The 18442-nt window shown below is 34.7% G+C and overlaps 1 protein-coding gene across 2 annotated transcripts; it reads right to left on the bottom strand.

Moving 5' to 3' along the window:
• Positions 1-514: 514 nt before the first annotated feature.
• Positions 515-17026, bottom strand: LOC106079798 (lon protease homolog 2, peroxisomal-like). 2 transcript variants are annotated; one of them, XM_056036501.1, is made up of 18 exons: positions 16683-17026; positions 15712-15805; positions 15274-15472; positions 13824-13936; positions 12494-12646; positions 11379-11554; positions 10691-10789; positions 10307-10381; positions 8984-9169; positions 8240-8387; positions 7179-7258; positions 5613-5718; positions 5389-5515; positions 4961-5202; positions 3928-4140; positions 3127-3324; positions 2406-2516; positions 515-1310 (listed from the first exon to the last, which is right to left on the bottom strand). In XM_056036501.1, exons 1-18 carry the CDS (start codon positions 16787-16789, stop codon positions 1200-1202), a joined length of 2538 nt encoding a protein of 845 aa, XP_055892476.1. In that variant the 5' UTR covers positions 16790-17026; the 3' UTR covers positions 515-1199. The 2 variants fall into 2 exon arrangements, with proteins under 2 accessions (XP_055892476.1, XP_055892477.1); XM_056036502.1 differs by having other exon boundaries at positions 13824-13933.
• Between the last annotated feature and the right edge of the window lie 1416 nt (positions 17027-18442).

The following is an 18442-nucleotide window of genomic DNA, read 5'->3' as shown; positions in this document are numbered from 1 at the left end:
TTTACTAAAATTATAACAACCTATATTATTTATTTAAATTATAACAACCTATATTATTTACACAAACTATGGCATCTTAACAATAAAGACATCCAAAATTCTGTCTTTGGCCAAAGTCTGCACACTAAGTTAATTCTGTTAGCTCATTAAAATTTTATTTTTTTAATCTTTTCTATGCCTAAACTGTAGTCATTTTACATTTGTAACAAGAACCTTTTATTCTATCTGAAACTGTTATGCAGCCTCTACATTGAGAGAAGCAAACAGATATTCTGTAGGAAACAATGTGTTGAGTGAATGCATTCTGATTTGGTACACAGATCCAGCCATCTGTCTTGATGTGCACATTGTATTTGGCTCAATGAATGTAAAACAGTAAGATACATTGTTAGTATTGTGAACTGAAACATTGGATATCTGAAATAGAGGAATGAGTGACAAGATCTCTACTTGAATGTAAGATGTCATCATTTGTTTAGGGGAACTTGTGTACATATTAAGAAAAGCTAATGACTATTGCACACTGAAAATACAAGTTTATTGACATTCTTTGTTATCTGTACAAGTAAAGTGTGATGTAATCTTTAATGGCATTAAATGGGATCGCTAAAGAAAACAGTCTTGACTTATTTTATTCATGACAGACAGAACATACAAAGTATAAAAAATCACAGTCTCTGTGCCATGAATTCCTTGCTTCATAATACAAAGTGCCCTATCGAATAATGCAAGTCTGGTCAGATTATGTCAACATTTGAACCGCTGCATGAGCTCAATAGTATTTTAAAATTTGGTCAAGGTAATTCAATCTAGATCTACATAAACAAACATAAAAAAAAATAAAAAATTCTGTAAGTTGGCAGTAACAATTCTCCAATCCCTCAATAAATACAATGATGAAATAGAGGTTAGTGGGGGAAAAAAAAAAGTTCGGGATTGTAGACAATTTTATTAACAAGTCTAGATACTTCAGCAATGCAATGGATGAGAAAACTATTTAAATTTTATGGCCACATTTAATTATCACAAAAACCAATTTCCAATTTTTACTCAAGAGAGATTGAAACAACAAGTGGCTCACATAATGCAAATATTTTCTGACTAAAATAAATAACATATTGTCAGTAACACATTTAAATATTCATTGCAGTTCAGGAAATAAAATTTGGAAACGAATGTTGCAGAATCTTTTCAAACTTTCACAACTTGGCTGGCAATGTTGTCATTTTGTTGAGGCCAGGATAACCATCCTCAAAAGCTGCATTCAAAACATCCTCCAAAGTCTTCACAAATATATAATTCATTTCTTTCTGGAAAAACAAAATATACAAGATTAAATGTAATGTGTTGTCACAGTGAACTCTCATTATATTGAAAGTAGTCTGACTCAGTCCCGACAAATGATCTAAATAGTATTTCAAATAGTCTGATCAGGTTTTATTAACAAGATTTGTAACCTGTACTTTTTATGAATAAAATATTAAATAAGATTCAATCAGGTGCCCTTTTACCCTGGCATAGAGGAAGGCAGAATTTGGCCTATTAACTCTTTCTCTCCGTCATTATTTTCCACGTTTCAACGGAATTCTTCCTATTGCTGAGTAGTATTTCACTACTCTTTTTTAATTGACCTCTAAAAACCTTTTCGTTAGTTATCAGAAAATGTTTTAGTTGGTATAGAATTAAAGGGGACTGACTGCATGCACTTTTTAAATAAGACTAAAGTAAAGTTTATAAAATCAAACATTAATTTAATGAGGTCAAATCAACAATGGTATCGTCGGTTAGGAGAGAAAGAGTTAAAGTGACAGCTGAAGAGCTCTTGCGTATATCACAGAATACACATTTGAGACCAAGGTTTCTTGATGAAGGCAGGCACAGACACCAAAAGAAAACTTAAATAGACACCCTGCAGACACCAGCTTGGTCTGCATCAGAACTTACAAAATACGCAGGTCACAAAAGGTGAAATACAACACTCATGTTCAATCTTCAGAACTGAAGACATACCCTAATAAATGGTTGTATGAAAAAATGTTTTGCACACTGAATTTACACATAAAAAGGATGTTTTAAAAAAATCAAAAGTTGCTTTGCACCTAGATGGAGTATGCTAGAAGCAATGGTAAAATGAATAATCAATGGCACATTTGATTTTTTAAATCTCAACATGACAAAAAGAGTCTGCTAAGCCAAATAGTTACTTCTTTCCTTATGGGGCAGCCAAAAAAACGAGTGGGAAATAAAAATATCTTATGAAAAAGTTCTTTAAAACTTGGAGTAAACTAACAAAATTAAATTTGAAAGGGAAGAGTTGCAATGGTATCAAACATCAAAAGTGCTTTGCTAAATATTGAGTATTGTTGATTTGTTTCAAATTATTAAACTAATGAGACCATCTTTACCTTAATATGATCAGGAATTTCATGCAAATCTTTCATGTTTTTTTGAGGTAAAATGACTCTCTGAATTCCAGCCCTGTGAGCTGCCAAGACTTTTTCTTTGATGCCACCAACCTAAGAGAACACACGTAGTTAGGATTTCAAAATTAACAAAAACTGAAAGTGACAATCATTATTATTATTATAGCTTTTATAAAGCGCTACTTTCATACTTATAGCATGCTCAGAGCGCTTTTGGTCCAATCTCATTTGTGGACCAGTGGGGGGAGGGGGTATCTAGGAGTTGGTTTTCTGTGCTGCCTTTAGGCGCTCAGTAAACACAACTCTGCCCGAGTCGGGTGTCGAACCTCGAGCCCCCTTCTAGGTAGCCAAGCCAAGCCAAGTTCAAGCGCACTTGGCCTCTCGACCACGCTTCCCACTGATTATGTCAAGTTGGTTAAAAAAAATCTAAATTTGTATTTAAACACAACTAACTAATATTAGTTGATACTAAAACTTAAACAACTGATGAATTTTAGGAAAAAAGTTAAGAATAAAAACGAAATGAATAAATATTTATCTAAATAATAGCAGCAAGATATTCATCTAATAGTTTTGATTTACTTTAGCTAGCTTTTTTTTTCCATACAATTTTTCCACATAACAGGCAAAAGACAGTTTCAGCAATTTAAAAATCTACCACAAAAACAATTCTACTGCCAACAAATACCAGAATGGTACTTACAGGAAGTACAAGTCCTCTTAGAGTAATTTCCCCAGTCATAGCAGTGTCAGACCTGACACACCTATCACCAAACAATGATGTCAGTACAGTGGCAATAGTGATACCAGCCGAAGGACCATCCTTTTCCACAGCTCCAGCAGGGAAGTGAATATGTATGTCAGTGTTTTTTAACAAATCTTTGGAGCTATCCAAATGAAGCTGTGAGAGTTGATAATATTTGAGAAAGTTTCAAACAAATTTCAATTAAATACTTTTTGAAACAATTCAGTTTTATTATGTTTAAGATGAAAAAGTTCTAGTTATAGAGGCTCTCTTGACTTCATTTTGAGCTCCGTGTTCTTTTAAAACTTATAAAGAATTTTGTTAACCATAAAAAAAAACTTATTACATGACATTTTCAAGTAGCATTACGGACAACTGACAGCATTTTGCATGACAGAAAATATTCAAAATAGCTGAAGTTGATTTGTGTTTTGGTAGAAAATTTATTTAAATGTTTATGATGCAAGTGAATGATTTTAAGTATAATATAGGTGGTGAGTGAAAGGAAAATGTACAAATTATCTCTGGAGAAACTTGAGTTTATAAAGAGCATGTGACTTGTTGCACAGTTAATAAATAAGTCATTTGAGCTGGGTTTCTGTTTGAATAAGTGCCTCTTTGTTACACTACTTCCTATACGAGTAATCAGCAAGATGCTTAACTATGTCAACATAGCGTCAAAAGGTGCATAAAACTGGTTTAGCACTAGCTACATTATAGGATATTTTCATTATAAATAAACAAATTAAAATTAATAACCTTTTTGACATTGGCTCGGACCCAGTTCAGAGCCAGGGATGCTGATTCTTTCATAACCTCCCCAAGCTGACCTGTTAACGTGATCTTGCCATCCCCAGCCATGCGTGTAGCTTCGACAAACATGATTTCTCCTCCCATGACTGTCCAAGCTAAACCAATCGCAACTCCTGGCTGTGACAGTCTCTCAGACATCTCTTGGTGGTAGATGATTGGCTGACAACAAATAAACATTTTGATGAGCACACTGAAAATGTTGTCGTTTTATTTTCTGACTCTTAATGCACTATGATGCCCTGTTAGCCAAAATTTTTCTTTTCTAAATTAAGAGCTAATAGAATAAAGTAGCAGATAAATTATAACAAAATAGAATAAAATATTATAAATTCAATAATAGAAACAATTTATAAACCCATAATGAATTAAAGGCGAATTGGATCTTTTTTTTTTTAAACAGCTTTTATAAAGGCACATTTTTCATGCTTACAGCATGCTCAGTGCACTATGGTCCAATCTCTTTTGTGGACCGATTTGGGCGGGGGTGTATCTGATAGAAGGGTTCTATGTCGCTTTTAGACACAACAAAGACAACTCTGCTTGAGTCGGGATTCAAACTCAAGCCCCCTTGTTAGATAGCCAAACAGTTTAAGCCTCTCAGCCACACATCCCACTTTGCTCATTTGTAGTGCACTACCTTGTCATAATTAAACTTTGATAAATACTTTATGGTCAGAAATGAATAAAAAGTTGTGTTTTTTTTTTCATTTGATAATGAAATATATTAAATAACAGGTTAAAAAACACATAAATTGAAAATCTGGAGAACATTTTGGGAAAAAAAAAAGAAAATGAAATTGAATTTTAAAGCATCAATGTTGATCTAAACAAATGACAAGGGTCAAATTGACAATGAGTGCAACACTTAGGAGAAAAAGAGCTAATGTTATCCTTATTTAAATTAGCATAAAATTTGAGCTTTTCGTTTGAAACATTAGTAACTATTATTTCATTGACAAGACTAAAAAAAACAACCTACTCCCAATATGTCCTCTACAGCAGCTTCATCGATGATTATTGGCATTTCTGGAGGATAGCTGAATGCAGATGAGTCTCCAGCAGTTTCTATGTTGGTCTCTTGGCCTTTATCTTTCTTTACTGTGTCAGCTTTTAGATTTCTGCTACTGGATGACTTCAAAACTTTCACTGCAACGGCTCGGCACACAGCAGCAATCCTTCGCTCCAATGTTCTAACACCTGCTTCCCTCGTGTAGCTGGCGACTAAAATAAAAAAAAAAAAAGAACATTCAGTTTTTTAAATTAATCATTGAATCAAATTGTAAAAAGTAATTACGAGACCTTAAGTAACCACAGGAATGAATTTCCATAATTTTTAATAAAGACGTGAATGACGGACAAAGGATTTGAAAATTAAGACAATAAATTAAATGAAGGAAAAGAACTGACTAATTAATTTGATAGTATCACTGGGTATCTGCAGATGTTCATTGCTAAGCCCATGCTCTTTAAACTGTTTAGGAATCAAATGGCGGTCTGCAATGTGCAATTTTTCTTCTAATGTGTAGCCTGGAATCTGAAATAGTGGAGCAATAGGCTTACAATTACTCAAAAAATAACAAAAATCTTTCAATCTACTTGTTTTAAACTGAAGCTTTATATTTAAACTTTACCTGAATGAGCTCCATTCTATCTAGAAGTGCTGGTGGAATAGTTGCCATATTATTGGCTGTTGCTATGAACAATATTTGTGACAAGTCGAATGGAACATTCAGATAAATATTCAAGTTAAGTCTAAAAGTTCAGAGTTCAATGATATATTTCATATTATTATTCTTGAAAAATTATATGGTCAAAAGACCATGTGTTACACCAGTATATAGAAATTATTTCATCAACCCATATCATGAACCAAACTAACAGATGGACCTTGGCTTTGTAGACAATATAGCATTACTTAGGAATACAATTAAATATACATGGGATGACACAGAGCCTCGATAGAGGTGCACTAAAAATTAACCTCTGGATAAACCTTTATATTATAACCAAAGCTATGCATATTGGTTACAGGTAACCCTGTCATCATTGGACATATGGAGCTTAAATAGAACAGCTTATCCATTTAGGCAGCATTGTGTTTGGGGGGGGGGGGATGACAAGTGACTTGCGCTGGAATTTGGATTAAAGTGAGGAGGATTCGCGCAACACGTTGACCTCACTCTCTCGCCCTAAAGCCCGTCCTTTTCCGGAAGCAAGATTTGGTCAAGACGTCCGGGGACAAGTTTGGGTGCAGTGGATGACCAGAGACTTTCTGTGTGTCTTGTCCTGCTCTTGAGTACTCCACAGCACTGTGCTGGTACTTGCCATTCTGTCCGATTAGTCTAGTTTTGTGACGTTACGCACAGGCTGCCAAGTCCAGACTTCACATGCTAGGTTTGACAGAACCTCAGTGTACTGAGTGCCATGAACACGACAGATACCCTCTATCTGGTTTAGCCGGCCAGTCAAAGCCGTTTCCGGGGTGTGGCCGCTGCGCTGCGCTGTACCAAGCGATAGAGATGCATATCAAGATATTGCATATAGGATAGGGAAAGCAGGAGTTACCTTCCAAAAACTATGGCCAATCTGGGCAAACAAATCAGTTTGGAGGTTAAGATCGTCCTCGACACAATCATTGTCCCAATGACCAGCTTCGCTAGCAAGACATGGAAGTCAACCACAAAAGGTTGAAAAGAGGCTAAACAAGGTTCAGAAACAATGACTGAGAAGGATCCTGGGAATAACATACTGTGATCCTATTACCAATAGAGTTCTTTCCTGCATGCGCACTCGCCCCTAAAAAGAAATGGTGACTGAAGGTTGTACCAGATTCGCTGGATGGGGATGTATCCTTAGAAACACGTTTACCAAAGTCAACCATAACATGGATGCCGAAAAGCGGAAAATAAAAAAAAAGCCATCTACCTAAAATGTGTGGACGCCAGCTAGGAAGAGGCTGTGGAAGTCCCCATTGATCGTTCTATTTGGAGATCTTGTTTCACTATGCGCCAAATGGTGCAGGAGGACCTTAGTCTAAGTCTAGCCCACTTTTAAAGCCCATTCTTAAAAGTTATAATTTATCTTCAAAAGCAATGAAAATAAAGACGAAAAAAAAAAGGAAATGTGTCTTAGGAATACCACTGGCATCCTAAATCACAAACATGCTTCATCTACTATGTTCATCTACTAAAGGATACTGGTCAACAAAACTGTGATTCTGTTCAGGGTCCAAAACTTCCAGCAAAGCTGCAGCTGGGTCACCATGGATACCTTTAGACTAAAAATAAACCAAGAAATATGATAATGTGTTTATGTGAAGCTGATAAGTTTTTGATTATTTATTTATTTTTCTTTTGTTTATTTATTTATACACAGCAGTATTTTTTTTCTCCATTTTTTAAAATTTGTTTGTCAAACTGAACCTAAGAAAAAGTTGTTGAAATTACAACTACACCTGGTAGAATTTTATTGTACAAAATAGGACTCTATGAACCAGTTGAAATAATATTAGTAGAATACAGAGCCTCATCTACATTTAGCCAATACATTAAAAATCATTAAATAAAAAAAAATTATCTTATTAAAAATAATATTTATTAGTTAATTTGATTAGTTAAAACAAATAATTTTTAAAATTAAAATTTTTAATAAATGAAAGATTAAATAGTGACCAGAGCACATTCTAATCAGCCCAATATGACTGAAGCTATTTGCCTGTTTGATGAACTGTGATTGTGCTACAGATTTTCTTATTTTAGTTGGATTTATAATGATTATAAAATGGCTTACAGGTCAGCAATTGGACATTATAACAATATATCTGTGGAGCTGTCACGAACACTTGTTCCAAAATTAATAAATATTGATGAGTATTTTATTTTTTCTACAGACGACAAGATATTTTATGACATAAATACTAGACCTGAATATTCTCACAGATAGATTTAAATTAAAAAAAACATACAAAACATCTAAATGTTTTTTTTAAACATAGGACCCTCAAGGTGGAGGGCAGGGTTTCTTATATGTCAATATTCATGCCATGTTTTATTGAGATTAGATTAAGTGTTGAAATCCATAAAGAATGTAAGAGACACCTTAAAATGAGGTTTAAATACTAAAAGAAATAATCATTTTCAGACAGGAGAAATAAATTCAACTAGAAATTTAAGAGTCAATAAATAAAAAGAAACCAAACGTTACATTAGAATACAAAGTAAAAAAAAAACAACTTTGAATAAACTTAGATGAATCTCACCAGTTTATCTATCTCATCAAGAAGGAAGACTGGGTTATTGGTGTTAGCAATACGAAGTCCTTGTATGATTCTACCTGGCATGGAGCCTATGTATGTCCTTCTGTGTCCTCTGATATCTGATTGGTCACACACACCCCCAAGAGAAATTCTAGAAGCCAGAGTATTCAAAAGAAAAAAATATCTTTTCAAAATAATGTAATAACACATAACTGACATTGACTTAATGTAAGAGTCCGTAACATGTTTAATTATGAAAATGATGCATCAAATTTGAAAGTAAAAAATAGTGTTTGCAAATAAGTTTGTGTTAATGGAATATTATGGGCATGATAGCTGAGTGGTAAAGCATTAAGCTTCCGAGACAGGTTCAAATATTTGCGAAGACTTGAATTTTGATTTTTAGGATGTCCATGAGTCCATCATCCAAACCTAACGGGCACCTGATATTAGCTGGGGACATTAAGGCAGCTGGTTGTTGTGTTACTCACATGACACTCTCGTTAACTGTCAGCCATTTGCCTTTAAGATTGTAAAGTCTGAAAATGTACTTTGACAGGATATTAATGCACATCCCCCAGGTTTTCAATGTAAAATTTAGTTGTTTGAATTTCATTCAGAAACAGGCAAAGAAAAAAAAAGTTGCTTCTCTATGATAGTACTCAAGGATTACATACAACAGCATAAAAAAACAAAATAGGCTTTCAGAATTTCTAACTAGTTGTCAAAGCAGATTGAAATATCTACCTATGAAACTCACGTCCCAATGTGTTGGCCAGGGATCTTCCCACGCTTGTCTTACCAACACCTGGGGGTCCAACGAAACACAGAATAGGACCTTTGAGGGAGTTCTTGAGTTGACGAACAGCCAGATATTCAATGACTCTTTTCTTGAGTTTGTCAAGTCCGTAGTGGTCTGCATCTAAATCTTTTCTGTAACAAACACATACATAGTACATCAGTAGAGAAACACTTCCAGAATAAATAGAAAATAACAAACACTATAATGTCAGGATTTACAAGAAAGCTTTAGTCTTTACACAATACACTTTATAGAGAGTTCTGAATTACAAGCTTCAAACTTTCCTTTGGGGAAAAACAAAGTTAAACAGATTCTTAAAATCAGGATCATCAAGGTCATTGGACTTGCTTTTGCCAATGAATTATGTTTAACTGTGTATTTTAACCATTTTATGCCAAATGTTTCTCAGTAGTAACTTTTCTTCTTACTCTAGACTCTACATGACTCTAGGTCTAGACTCTACATATTCATGGACTTGCAACATGACACTCTTGCCCATCTTATACCCAGCAATATTGTGTAACATATACTCTTATGTCCAGTAATGTTTTAGAATAGATACTCCTATACCCACTAATTTTCTAGAATATTTACTGTTATGCAAACTAATTTTCTAGAATATTTATTCATATACCCTGTAATCTAAAATATTTACTCTTATACCCACTAATCTTCTAGAACACTTTCTCGTAGAACCACTAATCTTCTAGAACACTTTCTCTTAGACCCACTAATCTTCTAGAACACTTTCTCTTAGACCCACTAATCTTCTAGAACACTTTCTCTTAGACCCACTAATCTTCTAGAACACTTTCTCTTAGACCCACTAATCTTCTAGAAATAAATTGCTAAACAATGAGGTGGAGTTTCTTTATCGAGTGGCTGTGTGATAAGCAAGTAAGCAAAAGAAACATTACAAATTAAACCCAGCAATCTTATAAAATTAAACCTAGTAATCTTATATACTGCAGACGTTACTTAAAAAAAAAAGATAATAACGTCCTACTCATTTCATGTGTCAATCTAGTCATGCAAGTTAATCAATGACTTAAGTTCTGAATCACCAATCTTGTAGAACATAAAGTTTCAAGGGCCTGAAGTAGCTGTTAAAAATTTGCTACCAGAAAAAAAACACAAACAACTTTTCATTGCATCTTATCAATTCTTTTGATTTACTTTTGTTGACGAGTAAATCAAGTCAAGGGTAATAATAAGATAAGCTTAAAGAAAACAAGACAAAATAAAAGGTTGAAATGCATTGGTCTTACTTGGCTTGAACAATGTCTAGCGTGTCCTTTGTTCCCCTAGACCATGGCAGTTCGGTCATCAGTTCCAGATAATTTCTACACAGAAGAAAAACAAAAGTTTTATCAATTTCACGTCTATTATTGTATAAATGTTGGGTAGTTGTTGATTATGCAAACTTAATTACTACAAAGTAAACATGTTTCATTTTTACTTTTAGCAATGGCATTATCATTTTAGAAATATTATTTTTACAAGTTAGCTGACGACCAAGTCAAAGTTTGTGATTTGAACAAAGACATTTTTTTTTGTATGTTTCGTTTAAGTGATAGGGTTGGAAAAAGAAGCTAAAAATAGCTAAATGAACGTTACAGTGGCAATGAACATAAGACTTAAAATGTGTTGACCTTATCATAGCATGTTCGGGCATGTGTGCAGGCATCTTCTTCAGTCTCCTGAACTCTTTTTGAGCTGACTTCAAAGCCTGTTCTGGCATATTAGCACCCCTGATGAAAGAAAAGCATTGGGAATAATATTAGCTACAGTGTAGAGAAAAGGAATAACTGAACAAATTGGCTAAATTGTTTCAGGCTAAATTGAGATTTCATTTTTAAATCTAAAAATAAAATCCCACAATAGAATTGCCTGGTATGGCAATCTGAGCATTAAAAATAAAAATAAACTTAATAGAATCCTAAATGCTGCTGGCAAAATCATTGGCAAAAAACAAACCCCATTTGGGCAGTTGTTTGAGACAAACATCTATAAAAAAGCTAACAAGATCCTCGAAATAAAGAATCACCCTTTGTGTCAGGATTTTGTGATTTTACCATCACAAAAGAGATACAAGACACCGATAGCAAAGACAAACAGACACAAACACTCTTTTGTTCCCCTGGCAATCAAATCATTAAATAAGAACAATCTGGTATAAACTTTGTCACATGTAAATTATGAGTGAGTCTGGTGTGAATGTACACTTTGGTTTCTTATAGTTATAATGTTTTTTGTTTGGTGTAATGCACAAATTGTAAGACAAATTTCCTTACGGATAATAAAGATTATTATTATTATTATTATTAGAAAAAGCCTTACTTAATTTTGGCTTCTAGGTCACTGTTGTCATCAATATCATCGTCCCTGTCCTCATCATCAATGTCAGCATCTTGTTTACGAAACATTCCTCTAATATTTAGAGGACGGCTCATTTCTTTCCTGGTTACTATCTCAACATTTCCTTCTTTTCTGGCTTTCTTGAGAAGTTTTAACCCCTAGTGATGCAACAAGTTGCAAATTTTTTTTATATAAATTTATAAACAAAAAAAACAACAACTTAAAACTTAAAAAATAATTGTTTCTAATATTTCAGAAAATATGCATGTGATATGATATTTTATAGCTTCAATGTTTCTAAACAAATCAATAATTAATTGCCAACCAAGAACAACATTCTGAAACAAGAGTTTGATGATTAGCATAAAACCTTATAGTAACTAGAGCAATTTAAAAAAAAAAAACATCTGAAATTTTACAAAGAGAATTAGATGAAATAAGAATTATATACTGGATCATGTCTTTTCGGTGAAAAAACTTAAATAAAAATAAATAAAGAAAAAATATATATATATATAACTATTTATTGGTTAACCAGAGAGTTCAACTAAAAGCAAGAAGTTATCATAAAATTCCCATAATGATAAAATAATAAACAAAATTTAACAAATTGGGATTTATTGAATGAATTTTTTACAAATCAAGTAAGAAAATAAAACCAAAAAGCTATTCAACCCTAGACCAATACTAGCAATTGCATTCTCTGTTTGGGATATAAGCGTTAAAAAAAACAAAAGAAACTAGAACAGATCATCACAAATGAATGTTCTATTTTAACTGGATTAAGTTGGATGGCTGAATGTATCATCCCAATGGTCTCTGGTTCGAACCCTGCCTCCACTCATCCCTTGTCAATCTACAGGAGGTTTAGTCTAAGGCATGATTATCTTTATTTATGAAGGAATGTCTGAAAGTTAAGTGAACTACAGTAACACTGTCAGCAAATCTTTTAACTTTAACATTCTAGGACAAAAGACTAGTAAGTAGTACTAATAAATAAAGACCATATAAAACACAAAGCCTAATTTATAAGAATGCCTAATCTATAAGATAGCCTAATTTATATGATAAGATACTCTGAGAATGAAAGAAAATACCTCAATTTGTCTAATTAATAGAGGCAGCGCTTTCTTAAATCTTTCCACTAGATCCACAGCATCCAAGACTTCAATCTTTTCTGAAAATGAAGCTTTGACAATGGTGGAGCAGATGTCTGGCAGGTGCTGGCTGGGTACTGAGTCCAACATTTTCTACAGACAGATAACATTGATTAAGTATAACAGTTCTATACACACAGGGATCTATTTATATTGAATACTAAACTAGTCTGAAATTTAGATAAACTTGAGATTAAGTTTGAGAAAAGTCTAAGACCATTCTTGACTGTTATTTATTATGATCTTTTCTATCAGGCCTTCTGTAAACACTGCTAAACACACGGCAGATCTAACACAATAGAATTAGACAACAAGAGTTTCAAATAACAATGTTGTGGTTTAATTATAAATACATCAACAGCCAAGTCAACACAATTGGCTACACTAATTTCAAATGTTTTAGCACAATAGAACTGCCTAACTAAACCCTACAAGGGTTTCTTTCTACTCCTGGACTCGTACAGCTACATTTTCGAGGACTCGCATTCTACTGCACATTCTTTACTCCCTTGCTGTCCTGGACTCAACAGTCCTTTCCTACCAATTGTCTCTCGTTCATGAAGGCTTTCGATCACATGACCATAACACAGGTCATATTTGCGTGTACTAGCAGTACTGTCCCTTGTCTATTGACAGCCGCTGACCTGTGTGATTCGCCTTAGTCTCGTATGTCAGAAGGTCACACACACATTAACCCTATTAGTCTGTCACTGGAGTTACATTATTATATCATCCCTGAATATTAATAGTCAAGTAGATAACTTAAATTTGCTGCAAAAAAGTTTATAAATGTTAACTTTACCACACACACACGTACACACACAAACCAACTAACTCTACTCAACTCTACTCTAAACATGCAACAAATTTTTTATGGCCTCCTTTACTTGTGGAGTGACTATGGATCATCTCATAGAAATGTGAAGAAAGCCTGGGCTATGGTCAGAATAATGTCATTCAAATAGCAGCTCTCCGTACATCTGTGTGTCCAAAGGAATGGAAGGAGCAGATACAATTTGGTATCAGAGGTGTCTCAAGATCCGCCAGAGAGTAGCACTAGATAGCTCTGTGTTCTGCAAGCTGCCTAAGACTCACTGGTTCCTAATTTTTCCTCAGGGTTGACTCCCGAAGCCTTTCCCATGATTGGTTATAGCCACATGACAGCAAGGATTTGTATTTATAATTTTCCTTCTCCTATGTAGGTAGCCAGCCAAGGCTGATGAGCCCCTCATGACCAATGCTTAATTTAATAATTACATTAAAGCCTAACCTTTAACTTTGCCACTACAGGAAGTGAAGTGTCTAACATGTCCACTAACTCTGCAGCATGTTCTCTGAAGTTTTCTGCCAGAGTGCCAAGTTCTTCACTGGACTGGATTTCTTCTTGAAAAAAAAAAAAAATTAAATATATATCTATCTGTTTGTAAAATGTTTTACATGTTTTGGGCGTTCTTTCAGATTTGAAGATAATTTCATCCTGGTAGAAACCTCCCGCAGGACAATGGGGGGATGGCAGCAGACATGGAACAAACCGGGGACCATCTGAACAACAGTCCAGTGCACCTACCCCATGATCATGCAACACAGAGTACATCCCACTTAATTATATCAACCGAGGGGGTAATAACAACTGACCTCACAGACACCTTCAAGGCCCTTAACATTCCTAGGAACATCCTCGTTGCCTGTCAGAGGGCGGTACTGCTGCAGACCTGCCACATCACCAGAAAATTCCTCAGTGGAAACTGTTAAAGGGACTACGATGAATTTTGTTTCTCTTTAGCGAAACTCGACCCTGGCAGCGCCAGAGAATGACTACTCGTTCATTTCTAACATAATAATAATAATAATAATAATAATAATCTTTATTATCCGTAAGGAAATTTGTCTTACAATTTGTGCATTACACCAAACAAAACACATTATAACTATAAGAAACCAAAGTGTACATTCACACCAGACTCACTCATAATTTACATGTGATAAAGTTTATACCAGATTGTTCTTATTTAATGATTTGATTGCCAGGGGGACAAAAGAGTGTTTGTGTCTGTTTGTCTTTGCAATCGGTGTCTTGTATCTCTTTTGTGATGGTAAAATCACAAAATCCTGACACAAAGGGTGATTCTTTATTTAGTAAGAGTTGACACATTTTTTCTTTCAAATAAATCTTATTTTTTAAAAAGCAGCAATATTAATACAGTATACCGATAATGATTATATTAACAAAACTCTGTAAAGCTAAAAGCAAGTCATGTCTACAATTGTGGACCAGGCAGTTATTTCAGTTACCAGGAAAAGTAAAGATTTGTGATTTGGATATTTACTTTTCAAATCTAAAAATGATATTCAAAGTTAATAAATTGCAATGTGAGTCAAAATTAGTCTGGCTACCTGGTCATGAGGTTTACGCTCTGGACTGTCGTTCGGACTTATCGATGGTCACAAGTTCAAACCCTGCCCGTTCCCATCCCCTAAGGTCCTGCGGGAGGTTTGGACTAGAAAGTAATTTATCTTCAACTCTAAAGGAACATCCGAAACAAGCAAAACATTTTACAAACAAACATTTTAGTCTTATTAGTGAAGCAAAGAACTTTGTAAATAGTTCATATCGTAATATTAAAAGATTGACTTAAAACAAAATGTAAGAAAACAGTACACTGCTACAGACAATAAAAACAAAAACCTAGTGTCCAAACTATGTATCAAAGCAGTCCTACCATTATCAGAATCAGATAACTTGTCAAGCTGTTTGACACTAGCAACTGGATATGGAGTTTCTTGCAAAAGTGACTCCACTCTAAAACGGCAAAGTCCTGTCACGAGCAAAGTATAGGCTGGTCTGGGCCAGTTGGTTCCAGTTATTTGAACGACAACTGCTGCAGTTCCTATTGGGTGTAGACTTGAAAGGTCTTCATCCTGAAAAAAATGTATATTATTTTTTTTTTTTTTGCAATTTAGTTTTGTGTGCTAAATACTGTAATTCAATGTCCTAAATTCTGTTACAATTTATGGGTGTAAATCCAGCTTAAAATAAATTTGTCTGGAAAATTATTTATAAGTTTGCTATGTTCTTTATTGAAAATATAGAGATTTTTTGGGTGTTTGTTCAAGAATGAATAGGACCAATATTTGAACAGAGTAGTAGACCTACTTACAACATCATCAGAGCCACTGGTCTTGGGAACAACTCCAATAATCGTGCTTTTTAAGGTACTCTGTCCAAGCAAACGACTCTTCACCATATTCATGCTGAAAAATATTTAGAGTCCATGTGAAATAAAAACATTAAACAAGCAAAATGTAAAAAATGCTTTAAAAAAACAAACAAACAAAGCTTATCTAAAGGGTGAGAACTCTGCCCTTGAAACTATATTAATGATGTACAAATGATTTCCCTTATATGAAATCAAACAAAATAATGTTAGAAATAGACATAGAGTAGTATATGTATATTTAAGTATAGAACATCTTGAATTTTAATTCTAAACAGATGTGTTCTAGACTATACATTACTGCAGTCTATTAAATCTCAAACTTCATTAGATCTAGACTAGATCTAGTAGTACTAGATCTACTATCTTATCTTATATAATACAGACGTTACTTCAAAAAAGAAGATGATTACGTCCTACGTGTCATGCAATTAGTCATGCATATTAACCAATGACCTAAATTCTGCCAAGTCACTGGTTTTCCTGGCTAGCTCAGGCAACCCATTCCATGCCCTAATAGCACTAGGGAAGAAGGAGTATTTGTACAAATTTGTCCTAGCATTTGGGACGAGGAATGTGCCTTTATCTTTGTGTCTTTCAGAGTATTTTATTAAATTTTGTTTTTGTATTTGAAGATTATGGTTCAGTGTTTTATGTATAATTGCTACTTTACTTTTGAGTCTTCTGTCCTGAAGGCTTTCTAAATTTAGTGATTTTACTAAAGGTGTTACTCTAGTCTAGTCAAAGGTGAATATTCGTTTGTTATGAATCTCACTCTCTATTTTTTATTATTTTGTGTCTGTTGCAGTTTCTTAATGTTTTCTTGAGTTGAGGGGTCCCAAACGGAGGATGCATATTCTATTATTGGCCTAACCAAGGTTAGATCTAGATAGAATCTATTTAATTTTATTTACTTTTTAAGACTCCTGACGGGAATTCTCATTGACGACCCTGGAAGAAGTACATTATCCGTAATCAAAAGAAGTGGAATGCGCCGAGGTATTGATATTGAAGACGCCATTGTTTAAACTTTAATTAACGTTAGAGTTTGAATAAATGTAGTATCAATCTAGATCTACATCTAGTCATGCAGATCTGTTTCGAAACTACATAGATCTAGACGTCTAGAAATATCTAGAATCTATATCTGGCCAAAGATCATGAAGTATGAAGATGTAGATAAAAATCCAGATTCTACTTTAGTAGTAGTAGTACAAAACTCTAGTTCTCTTGAACTTTAACCTTTCCTAGTTTCATTCTCACATCCTATTACTTCCGGTTTGCATAATACTGTAAATATCCAAATCATAACGACTAACAATGTGGAATTCCTAGAGCTTCTAGATCTAGATTTTCACTGATGCCCAAGCTTTATTATTAGGCTAACCTTGATAAATTGACAGGCGACTGCGCTACACCTACACCACCAGACCCGGGGGGAAAACAAACAAGCAACAGCAACCGAAACAATGGACAGCCCATAGGATCAGAAAATAAAACAAAGAGACTATATGCACTGCTATTCATCTGACAAAATTTGCTATTCCCGTCTAGCACTCAAAAACAAAGATAAACTGCTACCCGGGGGTGAACGACTGTATCGAAAATACAATAAACATCCATATGATGTGTACCTATATAGCTTTTATATATATATATATAATAAGAAGAATAGGGAAGGCTTCTGCAGTAATGGCAAAACTCTCCAAGCGTGTGTGGGAAAATACCAAATTGACCACGGCAACAAAAGTTCTTGTCTACAATGCCTGCGTTCTGAGCACACTTCTCTATGGCAGTGAGAGCTGGGCAACTTACAAGCGTCAAGAACACAGATTAAATAGCTTCCACCTACGCTGCCTGCGACGCATACTGCGCAATGTGTGCATCTCCTGGAGGGGTCGTGTCACCAACCAGGAAGTTTTAACACGGGCCAACATGCACAACATCTTTGCTCTCCTTCAACAGAGAAGACTACGCTGGCTCGGTCATGTCACTCGCATGCCAGATGGAAGAATCTCTAAAGACATCCTATACGCTGAGCTAGCAGAGGGAGCCAGACCCAAGACTAACTTACAGATGTTTGCAAACGAGACATGAGAGTCACGGGGGGAGGAGATAGTCCAAGACCGGACAGCATGGAGACAGTCTGGACGTGCTGGTACGAACTTTGCTGAATGCAAAAGAAAAGATGCTGCATCGGCCAAGAGAAATTAAAAGAAAGCTGCCCTGTCAGCTAGCCCTAGCTTAGGACAGATGAATATAAATGCACGAACTGTGGCAAACTCCGCCGATCCAGAATTGGCTTGATCAGCCTCTCCAGATTCTGCCCCGTCTCAAGACGTAACCAAAGCCAGTGACTCATCTGGGCGCATCCCATATTATAGCTTTTATATATACTTATATAATAATAATAATATATAAAAGCTATATTTAAACCTGATCTATGGAAATCGCAGAAAATTGCACCGAGAGAGAGGAGGGGGGAAATGCAACCACACGGTACGGCAGCATAAGTCAACTTAGCCTATCAACCTATCTTCTTTTTTTGAAGTAACGTCTGTATTGTTAAAGATAAGATAGTGAGGTCTCACAGACAATGGAAACGTGCACAGACCTATATAGGTCTCTTTTTTTTAAAAAAATATATAATATATTTATGTATATAGATGTAGGT

This window comes from Biomphalaria glabrata, chromosome 7 (genome assembly GCF_947242115.1).
Source record: "Biomphalaria glabrata chromosome 7, xgBioGlab47.1, whole genome shotgun sequence".
Taxonomy (NCBI): domain Eukaryota; kingdom Metazoa; phylum Mollusca; class Gastropoda; family Planorbidae; genus Biomphalaria; species Biomphalaria glabrata.
Note: the sequence above shows the minus strand (reverse complement) of the source record. Positions and strands in the feature narration are given on the sequence as shown.